A 24,317-nucleotide genomic window follows, 5' to 3' on the forward strand; every position below is an offset into this window, starting at 1 on the left:
CAACAGATGTTGCCTAAGTTACTGCCTTCTCATTCCTAAACCATCTTTAAGTTCTGAACACATCAGAGCACACATGAGAAAACAGGAGCCCATTCATTTTTTATTATTACTGGAGAAAGGGCTTTATACATCTAATTCTCCCAGCCATTATATTTTCTTTCAGCCCTCTAAAAGAAAATATAATGCTATAGCATAGAGGGCTATGCTCGTATATGAGCATAGCCCTAATTGGCAAGATCGTAATCACAAGGTAACACAGCCACTTTTATCTATCAAGCAAAAACAATATTAACAGGAAATGAGCCAAGTTCATACCCTGTGTCCCCAGACTAAGTGAATGGATTTACACTACAGAACACCATATTGTCAAGTCTATATGTGATGGGTCAAATTTGTTTCTCCTGTCACTCAAGTGTGCTCGAGGGAACACACTAATGATCGAAGGCGTCTCTCTTCTCTGCCCTCCAGGTATTTCTCACTTCAAGAGTGACTTGCTAAAAAGGTGTTGGGGGTCAAGGGGGTACCATCAATGAATGTTTGCTCAGCCTTCCTGTTAATGTATTTAAGTTATTAAAGGACAAATAAAGCTTCCCTAACCCTTTATTCTGCATACTACAGCTGAATCTGTGCTGAAACAAAGGCAAATCAAACGGGAACTTGTCCTTTTTATTATTACATGAAATGTTGCAAGCCTAAAACATGCTGCTACTTTTTGTTTCTTTTCCTCACCATCTACCTCCTTCCTTCCCACCTCCAGTAATGGAACAATGCAAGAACCACTGAAAAACAGAAGTAGAGAAGCTCTGTTTACATTAATTGTTAATCATCATTTCCTCTCTTCACATACATGTGAAATCTCTACTTCCTTTTGACAACTAAACTGTATTATCTCCATTTCAGTTTGAGATACAAAAGAAGGCAGTACCTTCCAACACTAACAAAGGAAATTTGTTCTTGGAGTAAATTCATTGGCTTGTAGAATTCATTGGAATGAATTTGATCCTTAGTTTACCTACACTTGCCAAGATGATTGAACAAGAGGCCCTATTTACAGATATGCTGATCTTCCCCTATTCCAGCTGAGGTCAACGAAAGCTGTGAGAAAAATCAAATTCACAGAAACTATAGCACCTTCCAGCTCTTCCTTTCCACTCCTCTGCTGCAGGAAGCCAAGCAAGCCCATTCCTGAACCATGGGCACAGAAAACAGGAACAAAGATTCCTTTACTTGCCCAGTGGTCAGAAGACTAGGACACAACAATCTGGCAAGCAAAACAAGTGACTGTGTTGTTTAAACATGGCACAAGTCATTTACTTTTCAAATTTCAAGCTCTTTCAGTATTAATAAAGATCTTTTTAGGTTGAAATGGTGAAGCAACACCTGCTGAATGAGACATCTGCCTCCCATAAGCCAGCCCTTGACTACCAGCAGATGGCGTTGTGAAGATGTGGAAAGGACCAGGCAGCGCTTATTGTATCTGAACTTGACTGAGTCTGCAGAGTCTATGCTGAGACTTTCAGTGAGAATTCCAGTCACCTGAATTCTGGGCGAGACACGGAGCTATTTCAGGAAGCTTTATAAGTGATATCTTCCCCTTTTATTCATGCGTATATCTTTACTCCAAAGGGATGAAACTGCACCTACTGCAAAAGGGCACATGGACTATTCTCTACTCTGCTGAAAATGCATTTAACCTGTAGCAGGGGACAGTTACAGGTAGTCTGCAATGGAGCATATGACACATGCAGGAAGTTTAAATAGAAAACTAACTACTTTTGCTCAGCTTTGACTATCTTCAGTATGAATGGAAGGCAAGCAAATGTCTGAGCCAAAAAAGAAAACCATTTAGGTGGGCTAGGTGGCCAACATGCTGTGGGACCTCCTCTCAAACTGCAGTTTCAGACAAATAATGCTTGAACAGCATGGTTGTTCTTCTGTCTCAGTCTCTATCTGGAGTCTTGAAAATGTAACAATTGAAAGTTTGTTCACTCTGCAAAGAATGATAGCTCCAACAACAGCAGCCTTTGTCTGTCTGTCTTTAAATGAAAGGGTATAAGTCAGTACGTTAATATAAATTTGCTCTCCAAAACAGAACAGAGGTAAAAGTATTGTTATATGAAACAAATGCATTGGTTGCTCTGTGCAAAAAAAATTCTGCATTCTGAACTTGTACTAGTTTCCACATTATAATTTATAATGGAGTAGTGCCAAGCATATATAAAAGTTAGATATGGCCTTTATCATGGTGGCATACATATACAAAGACAAACAGTCCCTTCCTCAAATTGCTAACTAACTCAGTTCAAATTAGAACTGCTGCATTTCCCAAATGAAACAAGAACAAAGGACAATATCATCAGCACTTACCATAGCTGGGGATATAACTGAAGTAAATCAGGCGACAGATGTTATAAGCTTCAATCCTAGCATCTTTCCAGATTCCTTGGGTGGGAAAAGAAGGACCCCAGTCCCAACTAAATGAACACTGTTCCTGGAATGCAGAGACACGTATCATAAACTATATTCTGCACATACTGATACATGTTTCTGGTTAAAAAAAAAAATAGAGGACCTTTATAGAAGCGAGCTAATGTCCATAAATAATATATGAATGTGTGCTAACGAAAAGGTACTCCAGTTCTTAGTAACTGAAAAAAGGACAAATGCTACCTTGTTTTTATTCCTCCTTAGTTAAAATTCAGCTATTAATTCAAACAGTGAAAAATCTGTATTAAAAAAAGTCCTTTTTAAAAAAAAGAATGATAGCAAAAAAAAAGCAACAGCAAAAACTAGCAGTTGCTTTCAGAACAACTCTAATTTATCTTAAAAAAATTAAAAAAAAATTAAAAAAATCAACTTTTAACTGTAAATGAAAATGATAAAAATAAGGAATGACACACTGATAGATAAAGGTATTTCTAATCATTTGAAGAGAAACTGTCAACTTAAATATCACATGAATCTGAAAGGGTTTTACTTCCTGTATTATTGCCAACAACAGCTAAGATTAGTATGAACTGAAGAGATTATATATGGAATGCCCAAATGTTTGAAGAAGGGTGTTTGTGCCTAAAAGCTTGCAAAGAACAATTTTTCCAACTATTTAGTTGGTCTAATAAAAGATGTTACATTTACCCAAAGAACCTAGTCTGCCTATGTCCTTAGACCAACACCCCCGTGTTTGTTTGGTGCACTTTGTATATGCACAGGTTCACAGGTTTTTTGCCTTTTGTTTGCATGCATGGTTCTTTCATGCAGCAACAAAGGAAACACGTGTTTCGGAAACAGCTAACTGTGACTGTAATACCACAGAAACTGACAGAATTAAATACTCCTAGCCAGCCCTAATACCTGGACCTGTTTTCATTTATTTTTGAAAAATGGAAGAGATTCCTCATTGACAGAGCCCCTTTAAGGCCTCTAATTAGCTGACCTCCAAGACTTCCTACCCCAGCTTCCAATGCAAACACAATAGATCTTGTTAAAGTCTAGTACAGTGACCTACAGTTCTAAATTTGGAGACTAATAACTTACAGCTGAGGCATACTAATTTTGGCAAACCACACTGCACTAATCTAGTCTATTCCATGCATCACAGGAGTCAGTTTGCCAGCCTATCAAGTTGCAAAACCTCCTTCTGGGAAGCAAGCGCTGTACCCATTTCAAGTTTAAAAGCTGGGACAACTAGTTCTTAGAAAACTACTGTAATTGGGACCAATTTTTTTAAACTGTATCACTGACTGTCAGGTTTCATTAATACAATAACTTGTGAAATACAGGGAACTCTAAGTAACCATGAGAGGAATATGCTCAAATCATTAAAAGGTACCTTTTCAGTCAAAAGCTTGGGGACTTTGACCACAAGACTCACATTAAGGTTCAAATTAGTCTACCATATTTCATGTTGAACTTCAGACATACAAAGGGTTTCCCAATAGTTTCCAATGGCAAGAACCAGGCTAACTTTAAAAATGTCCAAGGGTGTTTGTTTACTTTCAAATGCGACAGCTCTGCTGTTGTACCCATATGTCTGGATTGAAAAACATCTTAGAAAATGTTTAGAGTAATTTGCAAGTCAAGTCATGCAACTCCTTTGAGGAAAAGCGCTAGGGTACTTTCATAAGGCTTATGACTATAAATATATAGCCCAGTAAAGTATTAAAATCACTCCAAGCAATTTCAACTCTATAAATAGGACTACAGCTGTTCAAGCTCCTTCCCCCAAGTCCCCGCATTAATTTTGAAGAAACATAGTGGAAATAACACATGGACTCTGAAGAATTAAACTCTCCAAATTTAAGATAACGTTCATTGTAAATAAGTGGATCTTTCTCCCCTCCTTAAATATTAAATTGAAACTAAAACAATGGTATTCAAGGTGGGCTCACAGCTTAGTGCTTTACTCTGCCATGGCCCTCATCACAGTCATCATCTCAGCTTTCTGATATGATGGATGATAACAGTGGAGACAACATCTTTATCTCAAGAAAGGAAAAAAAAAGGTAGTTCTATGGGGAACATGGCACCATTCCTCTGCATTGACATGTTCTAGAGGAAATCATTTCTAGTTACAGGTCAAAATAATTCTAGCTAGGTTGTTTGGTGAAGGCTATTTTACAGTACATGGGTCACTTAAAGGAAAAAATGTTTAAGCTGTCACAAGCAAGCAATAAAAAAAAAAAAGTAAAGAATTCTGAAAATTACTTTCAGTATTGTGTCTTCTTACTGCAAGGCCCTTTCAAAATTAGGAAATCAATAAAAATAAGTTCTGCCATATTTATGAGTGAGTCGAGACTCAAATTCATGTATCCTAGCTTCATGCTAGTTTGTAATTTTTACTGAATACATATTTATATCATGCTTCATGACACCATAAGAAAAAAAGTATGGTCTGTATTAGCTAATGCTTTTCATTTTTCAGTACATGCCAGAGCTGTTCAGTATAAATAGCACAGCACATGAACAATGGCAAACACTCACAAAGCTGCTTGGCTGAGATTTTCATAGTCTTGGCAATAAACTCTGGTTCTCATGACAGCTCACTCCATTGTCAATATTCCCTCCTAAACTCGCCCACTGGATAAAATCACAATGATTGCTTATTCTCTGCCCCCACCCTTATAACTGTCAGTCTTGTCCCTGGCATCTCTTCAAAGATTGCTTTTTTAAAAAATTATATAGCTACCCTAGGTTTTTATGCCTCTAATACATTCAAAGTGTTGGTTTACAGGATGATTTCCTATGAAACATGAGCTGATACATGGGCAGATCTAGGATTTTGAAAAGTGGGGTGCAAATAGTGCAGTGCATTATCACAACACACATTTTTCTCCAGTTAAAAGGAAACTGGAAACTTTACTGATAGGCTAGCGTCCTCAGGCTACAGTATTCAGTTTAAGATTGAAGCAAGAACAAGATGTTACTGGAATGTGCATTAATTCCTTTATCATATATTATGTATTAAAACACACAAGCCATTAGCACAAATAATCAAAAAATGTTGTTTCTTTAGTCCCACAGTCATTCAAGGTACATCTCTTTCAGATTCATAAAACAAAATCAAGCCTTCTTGAGCATCCTGACAGCCTATCCCATGCTTCACTAAAAGTTATTTCTATACCCGAGTTAATGTTTTCAGCTAAAGTTAAAAACAGTCTGCAGGACTGTGAAATAGGAGTTACATTACCAGGAGCAGTTAACGGACAGCAGAATTGCAGAACAAAGGATAACTTGATTAGTTGAACCATTAAAGACCATTAAAAAGGAGAGATGGTCATTAACAGCAATGGAATGGAGAGTTTAGAAGGAATCAGGTGTATTATAATGAGCCAGGACCTCAATTAACTCTCTCCTCCTGCCTGAATTAGGGATGTAAAATAATTTAAGTAATTACCCATTTAAACTCTTCCAATGATATCAGTTAAATGGTTAACCAATGACACATCTTAGCATGTGTATGCATGCATGCGAGCTTTCTTTTTCACAGCTCCTTCTTTAACCTGTGGTGCGCTGCAGGGAGAGGGAGAAGGAGATGGAGCGGCATGCTGTGACTAATCCTCCCTCCCTCCCCCTCTTCCAAAGGCAGCAGCACTGCAGGGAGAAAGAGACAGAACTGCATGCTGTAACTAGCTGCCTTCCTGGGGCACCGTGCCCCTTCCCTTCTTCACTGGACTGTGTCTGGTGCTAAACATTAACTGTAATGGATTAATGGTATAAATAAACTTACCATTTAACATTTCACATCCCTAGCCCGAACAGAAATGCTGCTGCCACTACCAAACAGCTGGCTTTAAACCTTGGGTGGAGCAGGACTAAAATGAGGAGTGCAACTGCACTCATGCATGCCCATACCTAGTTATGAAATGGCACTGCAAATTTAAAATACATCTATTATGATATGACATCATACTTTTCCTTGCTTCTCAAGCCACATGACATAAAGAAATCTTCTCTTACCTTTCTGATGAAATTAACATGACATTCTCCTTTCTGTACTGGGGGAGGGCACTCTGGAGGTACTTGGTATGCTTTGTGATATCTGCTCTTCTCAGCTGCGTATGAAATGGCCGATAAGAAACGGACCTCAATAAAATTGACCTTCTTGATCACACTAGTAATATCAAAGCTCTGCATTGGGGAAAAATACAGCATATCACTTGAGTTTAATTGCTTGACATATACAGATACACAGCTGCTGTGTTTTGTTTTTATTTTAGTTTTACTTAATAGTTTAGTTACTATTTAGATTTTTTATTTTAGTTGGGTTGACTTGTTTTTATTATTTGATATATGTTTGCCGTATTCACAAGCTGAAGTTCTGGAAGACATGCAATACTTCACAGACTGAAGAGAGAAAAGACACACTAAATTGAAGTCCTATGTGTAGTTCTTTCTGAGCAGATTACTCTGCCCACATAGGCTGCGTCCACACGAGAATGCACATGTGCGCTGTTGTATCCCAAAGGTGGCAGAAACCACCACAAGAGAAACACAAGACAAAACGTTCTCTGTGCTGCATATCTGCAGCCTGAACTCTAAATTTGGTACCAGGGAATGCCAGTATTAAAAAAAAAAAAAAAAAAACAAAACCCAACGCACTGGAATAAAGTAGCATGGGGGGTGCTCTTGGAGCATGGCCAGAAGCAACTGGAGGCTGGGTCCTCCAAGGAGATACTGTGGCAGTCAGCCAGAGTGTCTCTACAGGGCTGCTACATCCCACTCCTGCTCCAGCATGCTGCCTCAGTATGGGGGTGTGGAGTTTATTTTATTACGATTGGGGTAGTGGTAGGCTTCCAAATTGCGTTAAAATGGTAAATATATCAATAAAACATTGTGCTCAACTGATACTTATATGTGTAGTGGTGTTTCATTTTAATAACAGAAAAAAAGTGGGTTCTGCAGTTTTTAAATCAGAGAATTTGGGATTTTTAAACAGAGAAAACCAGAATCCCTGATGGCAAGACAAGCAGTGGGACCTGGGGAGAGAAGCCTGCCCAGGGCTGGCCTTGGGAACCCAGCTGGAAGCCCCACATGGTCAGGTCATCACGCTCTGACAGTTCAAAATGAGCCACTGCAATGAGTACATCTTCTGGGTTACAGCTGCCCAGATGACCAGAGCAGGGGCAATGGAAGACATGACAGCAGTGCTGTACGAAGGCCACCTGTGCAGCCACAGCCCACAGGTGCAGAAAGCTCTGCTGCAGTGCCCGTACCACAGCGCAGATGGCAGTATAAACTCCATCTGGGGATGGCAGGTGCACAACCATGGGGCTCCAGGTCCAAGGGGGCAGATGCTGTCTTAGGTATCAGCAGGTCACAGCTAGGCAGCCGCCCCCACTGCCAAACTGCTGCAGTGGGCAGAGGGTGCAGAGGCCACTCTAGGTCAGGGCTACTGCAGCAGTCTGGCTGGCACAGGGGGCTAGTATTCCCAGATACCAACAGGCTGGGCCTCAGAAGCTTCTGAGGACAAGTAGCCCTGAGCTGCTCGTCAGGGTAGCTTTTTATAAGATCTGGGAAGAGCTGGGCAGGGTCAGTTTGCCCCAAATGGCACAATTTACCCCACATTAAAATGCACATTCAGGCATGTGTGCTGAGGCACAAATCTCCAGCACAAATTTGGGCTGCTATTTGAGTTTCTGTAAGCAAACATGCCTGCATGCACCCACAGAGTCCCACTGAAGTCAATGGGACTCTGCATGGATTCACTTGTATAGAATTGCTTGCAAGATTAGGATACGAGATTATTTTTTTGGTTGCCCATTCCTACCCAAAACCCCAACAGAAACCTGCTCTTTTTAGTTTAGTTCAGTGGTGCCTTTTTGTCTAGTAGGCTGGATGGGCAGTGCTGGGTCCCTCCCTCCAGATTTGTTCAGTGGTCCTAATCCAGCACCCAGAGCAGGTGCAGCAGGCACCACCCAGCCATGCAGAGGAGTGCAGGGGCAGGCCATCCCCAATGCGACCCCACAGAGGAAAGGAGCTTGACCTGGCTCCACAGGGGAAAGGGAGCGTGGCCTAGCCCTAACCCAGCCCCACAGAGGAAATGGGGCATGGCCCAGCCCCAACCCATCCTACAGAGAAGGGGGTGTGGTCCAGTCCCTATCCAGAAATGGCAAGGTGGGGAGAGTAGGGAGTGTAAACTGGCTCTGCAAAGAAAGGGCAGGGCTTGGAAATTTGGCAGTGGGGAAGGTGGCCATATTAATGGCAACTGATCCCCCACTGCCAAATTTCCAGACCCATGGGGATTCCCAGGGGCCAGGCAAAATGGCTCCACAGGCCACATTTGGCCCACAGGCCAGAGGTTGAGCACCCCTGGTCTAGTCCAGTGAGCTCACTCATACCAAAGTCCTTCAGACTAAAATTTCACTGCCTGTGCAGCTACCAAATAGATTTAGCAGAGAGCTGTTTTTCACAAAAATGCCGTCAGCAACGCCTGCAGGCAGTCGCTGCTTGCCACCCCACCACCAGCACTGCCACAAGTGGCATGGCAGGAAGGACAACTGTGTGAGCTGTGCATCAGATCCTATCACACCTTTACCTGCAGGTCTAGAGGGGCCCATATAAAACTCTGATGCCCTCCATTCCCTTCTCTGAAATACACAGATACAGCTCAATACTTGCCCAAAACAGAGATGCTAAAGACTCACTATAAGATAGCATTATGAAGGAGGTCTCCATATGTGGATGTACAGGATGTATGTTCGGTTTCAAAATCTCACTCTGTTGCTATCCCTGCCCTTCAGTTTACTCCCACTTGGTAAAAGAGAGGTATCAAGGATTGTTATGAATGTTTTTCCTATAGCATTCGTGGCACACTGGATATGCATTCTTGAATTTTTATAAAGAGCAAGTACTTTTGCCACCCTCCATTAGTAGCCACAGTAGCTTTTGACCCAGCCACAGATAACCACAAAATAAACAGCATCAAAAGCAGCTTCCTCAGTGTAGTTGTGCTGGTATTTTTTTTTTTTAAGACAGAGCTAGTAAATAAGGAAACAGTCATAGTCATGCAAACTTAGATCCAATCCTAATCAGTTTAATTCTGCTTTTACACTATGAGCTGTTTCATAAGCTGGTTGCAGATAGCAAAATACCAAAATGCACTTGCAGAAAAAAATGCAAAATAATACTAACTGTATAGCATCTGCCATCTGCAGTGTGTCACAAGATTTTCAAGTATAATTAATTACAACTCCACAGCAGCCCTGTGATGGAGATGAGAATTATTCTTCCTTTTTGACAGATGGGGAAGCCAACACACAAAAAAGCTAAATGATCTATCTAACATCACACTAAGTGCCAGGCAGAGCCAGAAAAAAAACAAACAAACCCATATGCCCCGAGTCCTAGTGCCATGCCTCAACTATAAAACCTTTATTTCTTTAAGGCCAGAAACATAAATGCCAAAAGATAGAGAGATTTTCCCAGCTTAATTCTCCAGCTGTATAGTAGAAGTTAAATTTCCTTTCTCTGTTCTTTGTCTGTTTCATCTATTTCATTTGTAAGCTCCTTGGGGCAGGGACAAGCATACATTGAAAAGCTACAAAATTATTTGGTTTGAATATATCAAGCCTGTAACCATTCAGAATCAAATCCTGCCATACTGATACAGACTAGGTCTCCAGAGACACAGTGTGTTATCCAAAGGTCTGGGAATTAGCTACTATACATAAAAAGGAGAAAAAACTATGCAAACATTTATAAAGGCTTTGTACTGCTTGTACTTATACTTCAATATTGACATGTAAACCAGCAGCATCATAATACCAGTTAGTAAGCAGATTTACAGGTAATGTAACAGATTGAAATTTAAGGGGTTTTGGAGCTGTAACAAATTCTGACTCATTATTAGCTGAACTGATGCTTTTGGGAAAGCTCTTCTAGTTTTGCACCTACATAAAAGTCAAAAAAATCCTGGTCCCAATGGTCATCAAGCAGGGCGGGGCATTGTCCCCAGAGGCCAGTCGAATGGGTGGGGAGAACGACCGATCAAAGTGTGCAAAAGCAAAACCATAAGTCCCACCACGGCACTTCTGGTTTCGCCACTGTGACCCAAGTCCTACCAGTTGAGAAACACTGGTTTAGATCATGAAATGTTTGTTTTAAGGTCTAATTCTGATACTTCTGAAAGCCCAAATATACCTACTTTTCCCCAAAGGTGGCATACCCACATGCAGGGGCATGTGCTTGCGGTGACAAAAAAAAAAAAGTAGTGGCACAAATTTGTTACCACTACTTTTTGCTGCTGTGCATGCCCCTGCACATGCACTTTGATGCGGGGTAAAATGCCCTGCTTTGGGAAAACTTTTGTTTCCCTGCTTTGCCTAGCTCCTGGCACGCTGAAGCTGGAGCACAACTAAAGGAGAGATGCTCTGGCTGGGAGCCAGAGCATCTCCTGAGAGGACTAAGCCTCTGTGTCTGGCAGCACATGGTCCTGTGGTGCTTTTTTTCACAGCATTTTTGGGGGCTTTTTGCTACAGGGATTTCCTGGTAACAAACTTTGTCCCTGCACTGCAAATTTGCAGTGTGGGGCACATTTTAACATGCCAGACATGTGGTTTGTGGAGCCACAAAGAGGTTTGTGGCCCTACAAACTGCATGTGCCTCTACATCTGGATCTGGCCAAAAAGTCTGGCTTTTATGAACTTCTCTCACCTAAGAAAAACTTTTTAAGGTGTATTACATACCAAGTCTAGTCCTCAACGCTTTTGTCTAGATCAGGGGTTCTCAAAGTTTTATGCCGCAGCCCGGCAAACCACAGCCCAGAAATGGCTGCAGCCTGGCAAATTGTAGCCCAACAATCAGAGCCGACCATGGCCAGAATTTCCAACTGGCAGAAAGGTAAGGATACACCCATCCCCTGGGCAGCGGGGTTGGACCAAACACTGCGCTGCTGTGGGCCCTGCAGAAGGAGCCGCAGCCTCTCCGCCCGGCTCTGGCGGGCCGCAGTTTGCCAGTCCGCAGCCACTTCTGGTCCGACAGCTGACCGTGCTGCGGACCAGCACTGACCCGCCATGGCCGGGCATCAGAGTGCAGCCCAGGGATTAAGAACCCCTGGTGTAGATCAAACGCACTGAAACTCCTTAGCAGAGAAGCACTTTGAAACAGCAATAGAAGCACCTTCAGAAATAACTGAATTACTCACGTATCTGTTGAACATGTTGTCTGTTCTTCCAACAGTGACATTATTGACCAGGATTTGTGCTACTGTATCTACTCCCTCAAAAACCAAATTCACTTTCTGCCATTTGCTACAGAAGATGACACAGGAATGTGAAATTATTAGGATACTCTGAATTAACTGCACATGCAATATAAATACTGAGAATGCCACAATGTCTTGACCAGCAGCTGTTTTAACAGCTTCCGTAAGAGTCAGTGTAACTACATCTTTGTCAAGTCAAATTAATATGAGAGTTTATACACCCACAATACAGCAAAACCTCCCATGTCCAACAGGTAGCAAATGGATGGGTGCAGCTCTGTTATGTGGCAGTTGGCAATTCGAGAAATATATTTTCACACAGGAAAAGTCTTGAAAAAGAAACTCACCGAATGCTAATAAACTGCTTCATGGCCATATGATATTATGCAACCTGATTTACTACATCATAAAGTAACAAGCATGCAGTTTAAAATCCACTTAACCACCATTTCTGCAGGGAAGATAGTAAAGAACTAATCTTAACAAAATATATTTTTCTAGCATACCTGACATCAAAAGGAGTTTCAAATGTCCTGCTGTAAGTCCAGTTATCCAGGGAGATCCATCTGTAGGCAAGGTCATTAAATCTGTAGTAAGGGTCCTAACAAAAGAAGGGAGTAGTGTTACAAAATTAGATTTATGCCAGCATTCATTAAATGAGCGTATTTTCTTTGAGATATTTTCCAAGTGTGCAATCCAGTCATCCTGTTTTAGTTAGCTTTAGGAGCTCTGATATTTTTCTCCAGTCTTTGGAAGTAGTATGTGAAAGCAACAGCAGTGATATGGTTTCACATTGACTATACAGGTCAAACCCTGCCTGCAGTATTCTCTCATGTTTAAAGTACAAAGGGCCAAATCCTGCTCTTTTCACTAGGAAAACTGCTCTGTTACATACTGTAAAAACTCAATAAAATGTAGCAATTTAAAACAAGAAAGAGAAAAGTGGAACCACTGTCAATGACAAAGAATAGTAGGGCAGACTATAGGGCCAGGAAGTTTTGAGAACTCTATAATAAACTACGGTGACAAATCTCTATTGTATAGCAGTAACATCTCCAGAGATCCTCGCCAATCGTTCTTTCTGTGGTAAGAAGACACAAATTTTATTTTGGCAGACGAAAAGGAAAGGAAAAGTATTTGGCTTGTTGAGCAAAATTTAAACAGTCTGCTATATTATTCTTCCAAAAAGACAGTTATGTGAAGTATTACTCTAGAACACATGTATATTTCCCTCTTAGTCACAATACTCACTTAAAATAATAAAATCCAGTCATCATAATTCCTTTCCCCTTCCTTTTGCCTAATGAATCCTTTCCCTCTATTGGGTCACACTATACTTTAAACTTAGCCAAGGTGACCCAGTATGGTAGTACAGGGAACGTGTGGGGACCCGATACTCTACTGCTGTGTACCTTGTATAGCTATCTACATCTGTGCAAAGCCAATAAAAAAAGTCTCATGTTGAAGGCTAATATCCTTCCCATGTTCAGAGTATAAAACTATCAGCCACTGACCCTGTTAATCTCAATCTTCGCAGATATCTAAAACAAAAAGAGCCATCTCTGTTGCACTAGAAAAAGCACAGTGGCATCATTTCTCATCTACATTTCAAAGTGCTTCTGACAAGAATTCTTCTTTGGGCCTGCGTGCCAGAATATTTGTTCAGGCTTTTTTATTTTCCTGCTTCAGCTCAATTTTTCTCCTTAATTTGTGCTTCACTATAAATGTTAATAGTCCTTCTGGACTTGATTTTCTTTGAAAAGGATCTTCTTATATCTATCTGGTATCTTGAATTAATTTTTTTTCTTAGATCCAGCCAATTTATACATAGCCCCAGTCAGGGGGCAGGTTGTAACCACAGTACTCAAGGATCACCAAAACCATATGCAAGTCAAACAGTACAGTCGCTGGGCGAGCGGAGGACAGACACATAGACACACACAAAGATGCAGACGCACACATATCCATCACTGGCCTGCACTGTCGCCGCTGCCACACCCCACACTGCCTCATGCCCGCCAAACTGCGTGCCACACATCACCAGCCCGCAAAGCCACATGTGTAACCAGCTATGAGAAAGCTGTGCGGGAGGCGGCAGCAGCAGCACGGGATAGTGACGGTGGCAGCCGTCACGTGCAAGCCCCCCAACCTGTCTAGCCTGCCAGGCAGCACATGTGCGGCCTGCAGAGGAGCACCACTGCCCTCACTCCCCTCCCTCCCCCACACCTTCCTCTTGGGAGTGGGCACAGAGAGCAAGTTGAGGTGGGCGGCAGGGAGGCACTACAGTGTACTGCATGAGGCCAGTGGCACCCAGCCCACTCCTTCCCCTCTCCTGGCTAAGAAGCAAAGTAGGGGAAGGCGCTGGGGGAGATGCTACTGCTGAGTCCCAGGGCGCGCTCCATCCCCACCTGCCTGCCCACTTCTTTGTACCCTCTATGGCCTTTCTAAGTACCCCTAAAGGTACGCATACCCCCAGTTGACAACCCCTGCTGTAAGGAGTAACAATTGTTACTAATGGGCAGCGCAGTAGTCCTGGGTGCCAAACTTACGAGGGGACACAGCCCCACACTTAGTAGCATGTGGGGGAAGCAAGTGAGGCACCAGGGCAGCCCCCTGGAGAGCTCACAATGCAGGGCTGCATCAACCCAGCTGCAGCAGCTCAAGCTTATGCTGCTACAGTAGCTGCCACAGCAGTAGCAGCTGCCACCAAAGTTCATAGGGCCAGGGCAGGTAATACTCCACTCTTCTACCCCATTCACACACTCCACAGTTGGCATTTTCCTCCTCCCTGTCCAAGGAGATTGCTATGCCTCTGTGTCCTACAGTTCCTAACCAAAAACAATTATGAACCCACGCCTAACTGGTTACACTTTGGAGCTGTTCAATTCTTATGAGTGTCCACTTTCTAAGACACTAGCAGGTTCTTTAAGTTTCTTTCCCTGTTAAACTGGGAATTTATATTTATATATTTATAAACTTTGAGCAGCAGAATGTAATAGAGGGATTTAATTCAAATGTCAGATTCTTTATATTCATTTGTCTGCATATCTCAAACTAACTCTGTGAATGCCTTCTTTTAAGTAACTGACTTAATCTCTTCTACAGTTTCAAAGAATTTAATTAAGATAAATGGTTTTATCCAGGATAAACCACAGCAGGATTCACTGCTTAAATGAAATTTAAATGAAATTCACCCATAAATGAAAGTCTCTACCCTCTATAAACTGAGTCAAGACTCTTTTTCTATAAGTCACTTTGGTCCCTACCATGAGCAGATACACTCTTAAAAGAGATCTTCTCATAAATCTCAACAAAGTATTAAATAGGAGAAATTATAACCGAAATAACCATTATTTGTTTGTGTTCCATTTTGTGTTTTTAATTTTTCTTCTCCTTTCATGACTAATGAAAGTCGGAGCTAAAAATCTGGATACTTTTGTTTGCATTTAATCCTTGGTCCCCTATCCAGGGGGACCAATTCCATATCCAGTCCTCATCACTCTCCTGCCCCTGCTGCAGTTCAAGGCAAAGATCGGGCTTAAAAGTCACCTATGTATCCACACAAAACAGCTTCCACCCCCTCCTTTCTCTTTCCTTTTTCTTTCTTCTCCTTTCTCCTTTTTTGTTTCCTTTCTCTTTTCTCCCTGCCTTTTTCTTTCCCACTTCTTTTCTTTCTTCTTCCCTGCCCCCCACCCCCACAAATGCAGTCGTCTTCGCCCACAAAGGACATCACACACACAATCCTTGGTCCCCTAAGGCAGGGGTCAGCAGCCTTTTGTTGGCATGGGCCCCCTTTGCAACTGAGAGCCCACCGCAAACCACAAGTCTCAACTTCCCAGAGTGGCCAGCTGCCTGCATTTACCCTTGCCATTAATCCCTATCCCTCTGCAGCAAAGGTAAGCACAGACATGGCAGAGCAGCAGGCTCTGCAGCAAAGGGGAAGAGCTGCATAGTACAGCTCCATGCCACCAATCCCCCATGCCAGACTAGGCCTCTGAGCGCCCGATCAGACCTCTTTATGAGCCACAGTTTGCTGACCCCTGAAGCGTAAGGCATACCAAAGCAGCACACAGGACTCAGTCCAAATGTCATCCCTCAACTGGCTTCAAGAGAAAATTATTAAGATCTGGCCTACCATTTCTTCCTATCTTCTTTATTAAAAAAATTCAGTCATCTTCAAGATAAAAACTTGGTATCAAGCTTGAAATAGATCAAAAATTTTGAAAAGCGGGTGCAAATGGTTTGCCCCACCATCACATACAGAAGCCATGGCAGATTTGCCCCTTATAAACTAATCGGGGGGGTCACATATAACATCACCACATAGGATAAGACAAATTTTTTCTCCAATTAACCCAGGGGCAGGCAATTATTTTGGCTGGAAGGGCACAAAGTTGTGGTGAGCTGTCGAGGGCCACAAGAGTAGTCTCACCTCCTGGTCACCATCTTAGAACCAGAAATCTCGCCCTCTAACCCCTGACCTTTGCCACCTGAAGTCCCTCCCTGTGCCCCCAGAAATACTCCTTTTGGGAAGGGTGTTTGTCATCTTGGAACTGGAAAAATTATATACTAAAAATCAAACACTGACAATAACATATTTTTATTTTTAAAAATATTCTTGCCCTGATTTGTGTGCATTTGTGTGGTGTATATAGAGGTGATTGCATAATAGCTCAACATTAAATCTTATTCTTGTATATTGTGGAGAGTGTTGGGGGGTATGAGTGGGTGAGCTTTGGGGTTTGTGAGGGACTGTGGGGGGGTGTATGTGGGGTGCGGGAGAGGGTGTAAGGGTATGTGCAGATGTGGGTGGGTAGGTATGGAGGGTTTGTGGGGGGCTGTGGGGTGCGTGGAAGGGAAGGGGGAGGAGGCTGGAGGTGTGTATGTGGCGGGTATGTGGATGCGAGTGTGTGGTGGGGTGTGTGCACATATCAGTGAGCTGGGCTCCACCCAGAGGCACAGAGGTTTGTGTGTGTGGGGGTGCACGTGGGGAGGGGTGTGGGGGGTGAAGTGTTTGTGGGGTATGCGACTGTATGTGGGGGAGGGTGTGGTTGTGAGGAGGGTGGGGTGTTCATGGGAGCCCCCCCCACACACACACCCCCTAAGCTGATCAGCACCTACCCCTGCCCTGCAGCAGCCTGGAGCCCGCGTGCCCTGCGGTGCCTCCCCGCCACCACCAACAGCACCCAGCCCCACCCCACCCCCACCTTGGACTCACCCTAGCAAGAGGAGATAAGCCAGAACCTGTGGGCACAACCCTGACCCCAACCCACCTCACACCTGCTCTGCACTGCCTGCTTGTGGTACCTCCTGCCACCCCCTGCACAAGCAGCAGGGCTGGGGCAGTTCCGTGGCTGGACTGCCTTTCTAGGCAGCCCAAGTGGCAGCTGCTCCATCCAGCTACTGCTTCCCCAGGCCCCAGTACCATGGTACCAGTGGGGATCAATGCTTCACAGTCCTGACCCAGCCCGCCTGGCGTCTACTCCCAAGTCACCCACCCAGGCTCAGCCACAGCAGTAGCGGTGGCTGCTGGGCAAAAACTGTTGTTCTGCACTGGGGAAAAGCAGCCCCTCTCCCTTGCCACTGCCAGGCCCTTCCTGCTGCAGCTGCCCGAAGCCTGCACTGGCCTGCCCTGCACCTTCACTGCTGATCAACACTTCTGGGCTGCCCAGCAGGGCAGCAGTGGCAGCACAAAGCAGCTCCAGGGCAGCCCAGCACAGGCTCTGGGCTGCTGCAGCAGCAAGGGCCTGGCAGCAGCGAAGGGGAGGGGCTGCTTTTGCCCTGCGCTGAGCAAGAGTTTCTGCCTGGCCACCACCACTGCTGAGCTTGAGTAGGTGAGTTTGGACCAGGCACAGGGTGGTCCGGGTCAGAGCCATGCAGTACGGGTCTCTACCAGCACCGTGGGGCTGAGTCCAGGCAGTGGCGGCAGCCAGAAGGAGCCACCACCACCTGGGCTAACTATAAAGGCAGTCCAGCCAGAGCCGCCCCAGCCTCGCTGCCTGCCCTGGGGGCAGCAGGATGTGCCACAGCTAGATGATTCCTGGGCCAGGCAGGACCAAGGGACCTGCCACAGGCTGGACAAAGACCCTCCATGGGCATGATCCGGCCTGCGGGCCATATTTTGCCCACCTCTGAGTTGACCAGAAACTAGAAGCTTTACTAATATGGTAGGGCTCTAGCACTAGTTAAAGATCAAAAGCGAAAACAAATATAAATGTAATGGGATGTACACTAACTTGGCTAGATTATCTATTCTGTTGAAAAAAAATAGGCAAAAATACTCAAAAGAGAATTCTTCATTAGTTTCTTAGACATTACAGTTAAATGTACATCTCACTCAGATTCCTAAAACAAAATCTAGCCTTCTTGAGTGTCTTGACAGTGCTTTTAATACTTCACTGTCAGTCATTTGGTTACCTGAGTTAATATTATCACACCCGAGTCAAAATTTTTAACTAGAGCTAAAAACAGTCTGCAGGACTATGAAACAGAGTACCAGGATTGGCTAACAAACAGAAATATTACAGATGAAAAGATAGTTTCAATAGTGGAACACCAAGACCATTAAAAAAAAGAGGGTCATTTCCACCTGTGGAATAAGGAGAGCTTAGCAGCATTCAAGCAGGTTTGCTCCCGCTCAAATCCTGAGGACACGTGTCCCCCCGGACAAACCACTTGTGGCTCTGTCCTACATCCCTCCCCACCCTAGCTGGACAGCACCTCCCCTAGCCCCAGCCCCATTCCCATTCCCTCCCTCACCGCAGGGTCCCTAATCTGCCTCCGCCCCCCCTTCCCCAACACCAGACTTGCCAGCTGGAGGCAACTCTTCAAGCTGAAGAGCTGCGTATCGGAAATCGGATCAGTATCAGCCGATATTGCCTCCTTAAAAATAGGCTATCAGTATCAGCCCCAAAAATCTCTAATCGGTGCACCGATAGATATCAAATATAGCAAAATGCACATGAAAAACCTGAAGATCAATAAGTATTCATGCAAGTTATTCAGCCAATAATTTTGAACAAAACTATTCAAGAAAATTAAGCTTCTGCCAAGATGTTCCATTAACAGAAGGAAGCATAATACACAATTTATGTTCTCAATTATTTGGTCAGATCAAACATGCTGGAAGATGTTCATATCTGAACAGGCTGCATTTAATTTTATTTGGTTCTCATTTAATGAAATGATTTGTTAAAGTTTATAGTAAAGTTTGTGCCAAAACGTTTATATATTAAAACTATGCAACAAGAACCTCTTCAGTTACAATGGCATAGATATTACACATATATCCAGACATTTTCCTGCAGTGCTTTGTGCAGGAGGATGGGAGGAGTATTAAAAAATCATCAATTTTCCATGTTAATGAAACATGTTATAATTTTCTGCTTAGAATAGCAATAGTATTTGAGATTGTGCCATTTACTTGATCAAAGCTCTCACAATCAAACTTCTCACTCTGCTTTGGTTCATAGCAGAATCATGTAGCCTAGTACCTCATAGAACCTAAACCACCTCAAGCATCAGCAGTACAATTTGGACCCGTCAGCCAGTAGTCTGACTCCAGCTTGTTTTGGAAGAAACTCAGAGGTGCTGCCTATTGCTTGATGCCCAAATAACACATGATCCAAAATACCCAACATTTCATCTAGAGGTCACCAGAATTCTGTTGTCTTTTTGGCCAAAGGCCTGTCATTTGTGCCACATCAAAAAGTTTAATAGATATTTGATTCCACTATCCATATCTAATGCATTTCTAACCAGTAGTGCACGTAGGGGTGGGGGACTGGGGTACAGACCCAGATGCTAACTTGTAAAGGGCACCAATCTACACATGTGCCTACGGCACCATTACTGTGCCATCATTTAGGACTTCCTTTTGGAAGTCCTAAATGATGGTGCAGTAACAGCTCATACTGCGCTGTTACAGTGGTGCACAATTATTTCTAGCTAAGTTGCCATAGCAATGCGCCATAGCGAGGGAGCGCATTGCTATGGCGATGTAGCATCTCGTGCAGATGTGCCCACTGTGTACAACAAGGGCTTTCAACCATTTTTAATAAGTGTACCCCTTCGGACTCAAAGTTTCACCTCCTGTAGCCCTTTATATTTTTTCCTGTTTTTAAGGGGGGGCAGATTGAGGCCCCCACAGTGAGGGAGGGAGTGGGGCTGGAATGGGATATAGGATGGAGCCACAAGCGTCCCATAAGGCGGGGCACAGGACAGAGCCATGAGCAGTTCATCCGGGGGGGCACGAGGAGGGGAGGTGGCTCCCACCACAGCGCACACCCTAGGAGGGCACCGGGGGGGGGTCGCCCCCAAATCTGCACATAGGACAGGGTGGGTTGCCATGGAGCAGGGAGTGGGCCACAGGATGGCTCCTGCTGCTACGTGCAATCCTGGGAGGACATGGGAGGCATATGCCCCCAGATATGCACATGGGGCAGAGTGGGCTGCAGCTGTGGCTGGGGCAGCACCAGGCTCTTCCTGGTGGGAAGCTGGGCCAGACTGAGCTCAGGACAGGCTGCAGTGGCATTGGGAGGTGGGGGTTGGGGGACTACGACAAATTCTGGAGTGGCTGCAGCCCTCCCCCAATAGCATTGCTCCCGTAGGCCCCACATCTGCTGCCACCTGCCCCAAGTGCAGCCCAGCCCAATCCCCAGCCAGGAAGAGCCTGGTGCCATCCCAACCCCAGCCCACCCCACCCTGCCCTGCATGCAGATCCAGGAGCTCATGCCCGGCATTCTCTCTTGTGGGTTCACATAGTAGCAGGTGCTGCCCCCAGAGCTGTCCTGTGCTCCTCCCTGGCTGGGTAGTCCCTGCCCCAGTCCCTCCTCCACCGCGAGAGCCTTGATCTGCTCCCACCCTACCACTGCCCCCAAAAGAGTCTTACCAGCCGAACTCAGTTGCTTTCCATGTGGCCGGGCTGTTCTCCCCACCTGCATGCTGTACTGTGGCTGAGCACATGGCATTTATCAGCCACATCCGTTCTGTGTGTCCCCCATGACCCTCATAAGTATTCCTAGGGGTACACATACCCCCAGTTGATAACGACTGGTGTACAACAAGACTTTGACTATAGGGGGAAGGGGAAGGAGTCAGTCACAGCCAGTGAGTCAGCAGGGAGCTTACAAGGGGACCAGTAGCCCCAGCCCCTTGTCAGCTTCATGGCCCCCCCAACCTCCACAGGAGATCCCACTGTTGCAGGGGTGGGGACAGATCTTGGTGTGTTTGGGAGCCAAGGGGTTAATGAGGCTCCTTCCTCTCTCACAGCTGAAGTCAATCAGTCTGAGTGCTGGTAGCAAAAGAAATTGGTGGCACTGGGTGAGGAGGGATGGAGACTGACAAAGTGACTGGATCTACTGGAACACAAGCTCCACATTACCTAGGGTTCAAACCTTATTAGTTATGCCTCTGTTTCTAGGCCTTCTCCTGGATTTTCAAGGATAAGATGCTTTTTTTTTTTAAATAGATTTGACTTAAGGCTGAAAGATATTGTATGATTTGTTTGTTTTTTCACTAGAACTTTTGGCTGGCTTGTCTTTTACTTTGAAAATAACAAAAGTATAGTAAAGTTCCCACAATTCTGCATTCTGATGAATGACCTCCAAGTGGGACTCATACCACCTGTTCTGTTACCTCTAACAACTCACTGCAGGACTGAAGTTGCTGAATATTCAAAGATTTCTTTTCTCCAGAAGGTTTTAGAGCTGTGATGGTTCACTGGGTTAATAGAAAACGCAGAGCATTAAACAACAAGACTAAAACACTCCTCCCTTCTCAACTGCTCAATTTTTTTCTCAGGACTTCTGAGGTCACTATTGTGCCAGCTCTCTCACATTGTAGACCGTCTTGGTAGAGATGCACTGATATATCGGTTGCACATTGGATCGGCGCTGATAAAAGGAAATTAACATTACTGGCAATTGGCTTTTTTTGGCTGGTGTAGTCAATAATGTCACCGATAAATGCCACGTGCTTTCATGCAGCTGCAGCATGCATGCAGCCAGGAATGCAGCCGGGCAGTGTGGAAAGCAGCATCCAACTGGTAAGTCTGCAGGGGGGAAGAAGCATAGGGAAAGGAAGATATGTGGGGGAGGGCAGATAGAGGCCCCCATGATGAGGGAGAGAGTGGGGCAGGGGCAGAAGCAGGCACTGCCCAGCCAGGATGGTGAATGCAACGCTGGGGCCAGGACGGAGCTGCGGGCAGCTCATCCAGGGGCAACAGGAAGGTAGGAGGGGGGGAGTTACTCACCACCGCTGTGCACACCCCCGGGGGAGGCATGTGCTCCCCAGATTTGTACGCAGGCCAAGAGCCAGCTGCCTGCTGTGGGTTCGAGGCCAGGGGTTGTGCTGGCCTCTTCCTGGCAAGGGGGCTGGGCTAGGGCTGTGCTCAGGGTGGGCAGCAGCAGCACTGGGAGGGGTGGTTACAGAGTAAGCTACGGCTACCCCAAATCACTGCAACCTCCCGCCTGCCCTTCCCCTCCCCACCCCCCAACTTACCAGCAGGACGCTGCTCTCTAAGCTGCCAGGCTGCATATCAGCTATCAGATCAGTATCAGTCAATATGGCTGGTTAATAATCGACCAAAAAAATCTTTATTGGTGCACCCCTACTTCTTGGTTACACCTTTAGGTATAAATAAGTAGAAAAAAAAATAAAAACTTTGTTTTGGGGGGAAATGTTCTGGCCTCCTTTAGATGGTATAAAAATAAGAATTGAGCACAAAGACTTTTTTTCCCCTTTTTACAGGTCATTTATAAGTCTGGATCTCAGCTTGTCTTTTTACCAAAGCAGAACATGGATATGGAATCCCCCTCCCCAAACCCTTACCTCCTGCTTTGCCAGACCTTTACAGTACAGCTAGGAGACTGTATCCCATCTGTGAGATATGCTTAAGTGATATCTTTCTAATTTTTGTGGTATATTATACTGAAGCCAAAGCCTACTGAAATCAATGGTAGTTTTTCCACCAACTTAGAATTTGGATCAGGCCCTAAAAAGACTTCTACTTTTTGTTGTTTTTTCTGACCTCCAGATCTTTACATTTATCTTTCACTCCTTCCCATAATAATATTTTGTCTCCTTACAAATTCCTGGTGATTTAAACAACGGCAAAAAAAAGACAAAAGTTGGTTTCTTTCATAGTATTCTAGTTTTATTCTAACGCAATTTGAAACAGCCTTGCATGGTCATACCACATGAACCTACTTTGCAATATTTTATATACAAAAAGAATTCCACTAACATTATGAAAGAACATTATTTTAAAGCAGGGGTATTGAACAAAGGCCATGGAGATGTTCCATCCAGCTGTTAGGCTGCCAGTGGGCCAGGGAGTTTGGTGGCATGGCCAGCAATGGGTATGGCCTGCCACAGAATCCAGGCCCATACAACCTACTGCATGTGGTCCACCAGCACGCCTCTTCCACCATGGCATGTAGACACCTGGCCAGCTGCTGCCACCACTGTAGTGGCTGCCACTGCCACCCTGTGCCCTTGGTTAGATTCAGGAGGAACCCTGTAGTCAGGATCTAGCCCAGGGCACATAGTGATGTCACAAACCTGTCTTGCAGTTTCTTGAGGTTGTTTTACTGATATGGCATGTATAGCCTCTACAGATAGGCAAAAATCAAGCTACGCTCAGCCTTATTGTTCTTATATCTATATGCATTATGGTATTTGATACAACATGTATTTATTTCTTGCATGTTATAACTGATCCAGAATTGTACAACATGACAATGTTTTTCAAGTGATAAACAAGGAGTTGGCACCTGGGAAAGGCTGAAAGGCAAAGCCTAAATGGCTGAAGAGCAGTAATTGCTTAGAAGTAGCATCTGACAGGAGTGTGCTTACTCATGACTAGGCACAGGTAGTTTGACACACCTGTTCTAAGTGCTGTTTCACAATATGCAGATATATAATAGTACTGTAAATAACCTCCAAAACACTGGAGATTAAGTAATACAATACAGATATTTACAAATATTTATCTGTTCTTATAGACTAGAGGTTAGCAACCTACAGCCAGTGGACTGATCTGGCCTGTGTAGCCAATTTATCCAGCCCACAAAGCTGGGGGCGGGGCAGCTTCGAGAGCATTTTGGCACCAGTTTTTCAATAGGTAGAAGCAGCAACAGAAACACTAGAGGCTGGTGGGGAAGGAGAGGTGCAGTGACTGTGGCTCTGGCTCCCACTCCAGCATGCTGCTCAATATTGTTTTTATATTCTATTTAAAAATCAATGGACATTTCTCCATCTATTTTAAGTCATGATTCATTCAAAAAAAATAGATTTTAATGTTTTAAATTACATTTGAACTTACAGACCTTCATTGGTAGTCACAGTTTCCTTCTGGCTGTTGAACTGGTCACAACAAATTTCAACCCAAATGCTAGAGCACCCATGTTAAGAGAAAACTATGTATTTAGATTAGCCCACTCATGCAACCTAACCTGAAAGAAGTACCTCATAGTTAACATAGTAGTTGATTAGGTGGTTGGGAGAAATCAGTTATGAGAAAATGCCAAGGCAAATTAAACAGTATTATTTTACATGAACTGCTAATCCACTGCTGAAGATGGGTTTAATTTTCAGAACTGTAAAAGTAACACAC

The 24,317-nt window shown here is 44.2% G+C and overlaps 1 protein-coding gene across 2 annotated transcripts in view; it reads right to left on the bottom strand.

Moving 5' to 3' along the window:
• Positions 1-24,317, bottom strand: part of MANBA (mannosidase beta) — an 88,312-nt gene that overhangs the window by 55,963 nt on the left and 8,032 nt on the right. For both annotated transcript variants that reach the window (XM_019488051.2, XM_006272749.4), the window contains exons 2-5: positions 12,208-12,302; positions 11,642-11,747; positions 6,457-6,627; positions 2,368-2,491 (exon numbers count right to left, since the gene is read on the bottom strand). In XM_019488051.2, the coding sequence (XP_019343596.2) occupies positions 2,368-2,491; positions 6,457-6,627; positions 11,642-11,747; positions 12,208-12,302 (496 nt within the window). The remainder of the gene's footprint in view (positions 1-2,367; positions 2,492-6,456; positions 6,628-11,641; positions 11,748-12,207; positions 12,303-24,317) is intronic.

This window comes from Alligator mississippiensis, chromosome 2 (assembly GCF_030867095.1).
Source record: "Alligator mississippiensis isolate rAllMis1 chromosome 2, rAllMis1, whole genome shotgun sequence".
NCBI lineage: Eukaryota > Metazoa > Chordata > Crocodylia > Alligatoridae > Alligator > Alligator mississippiensis.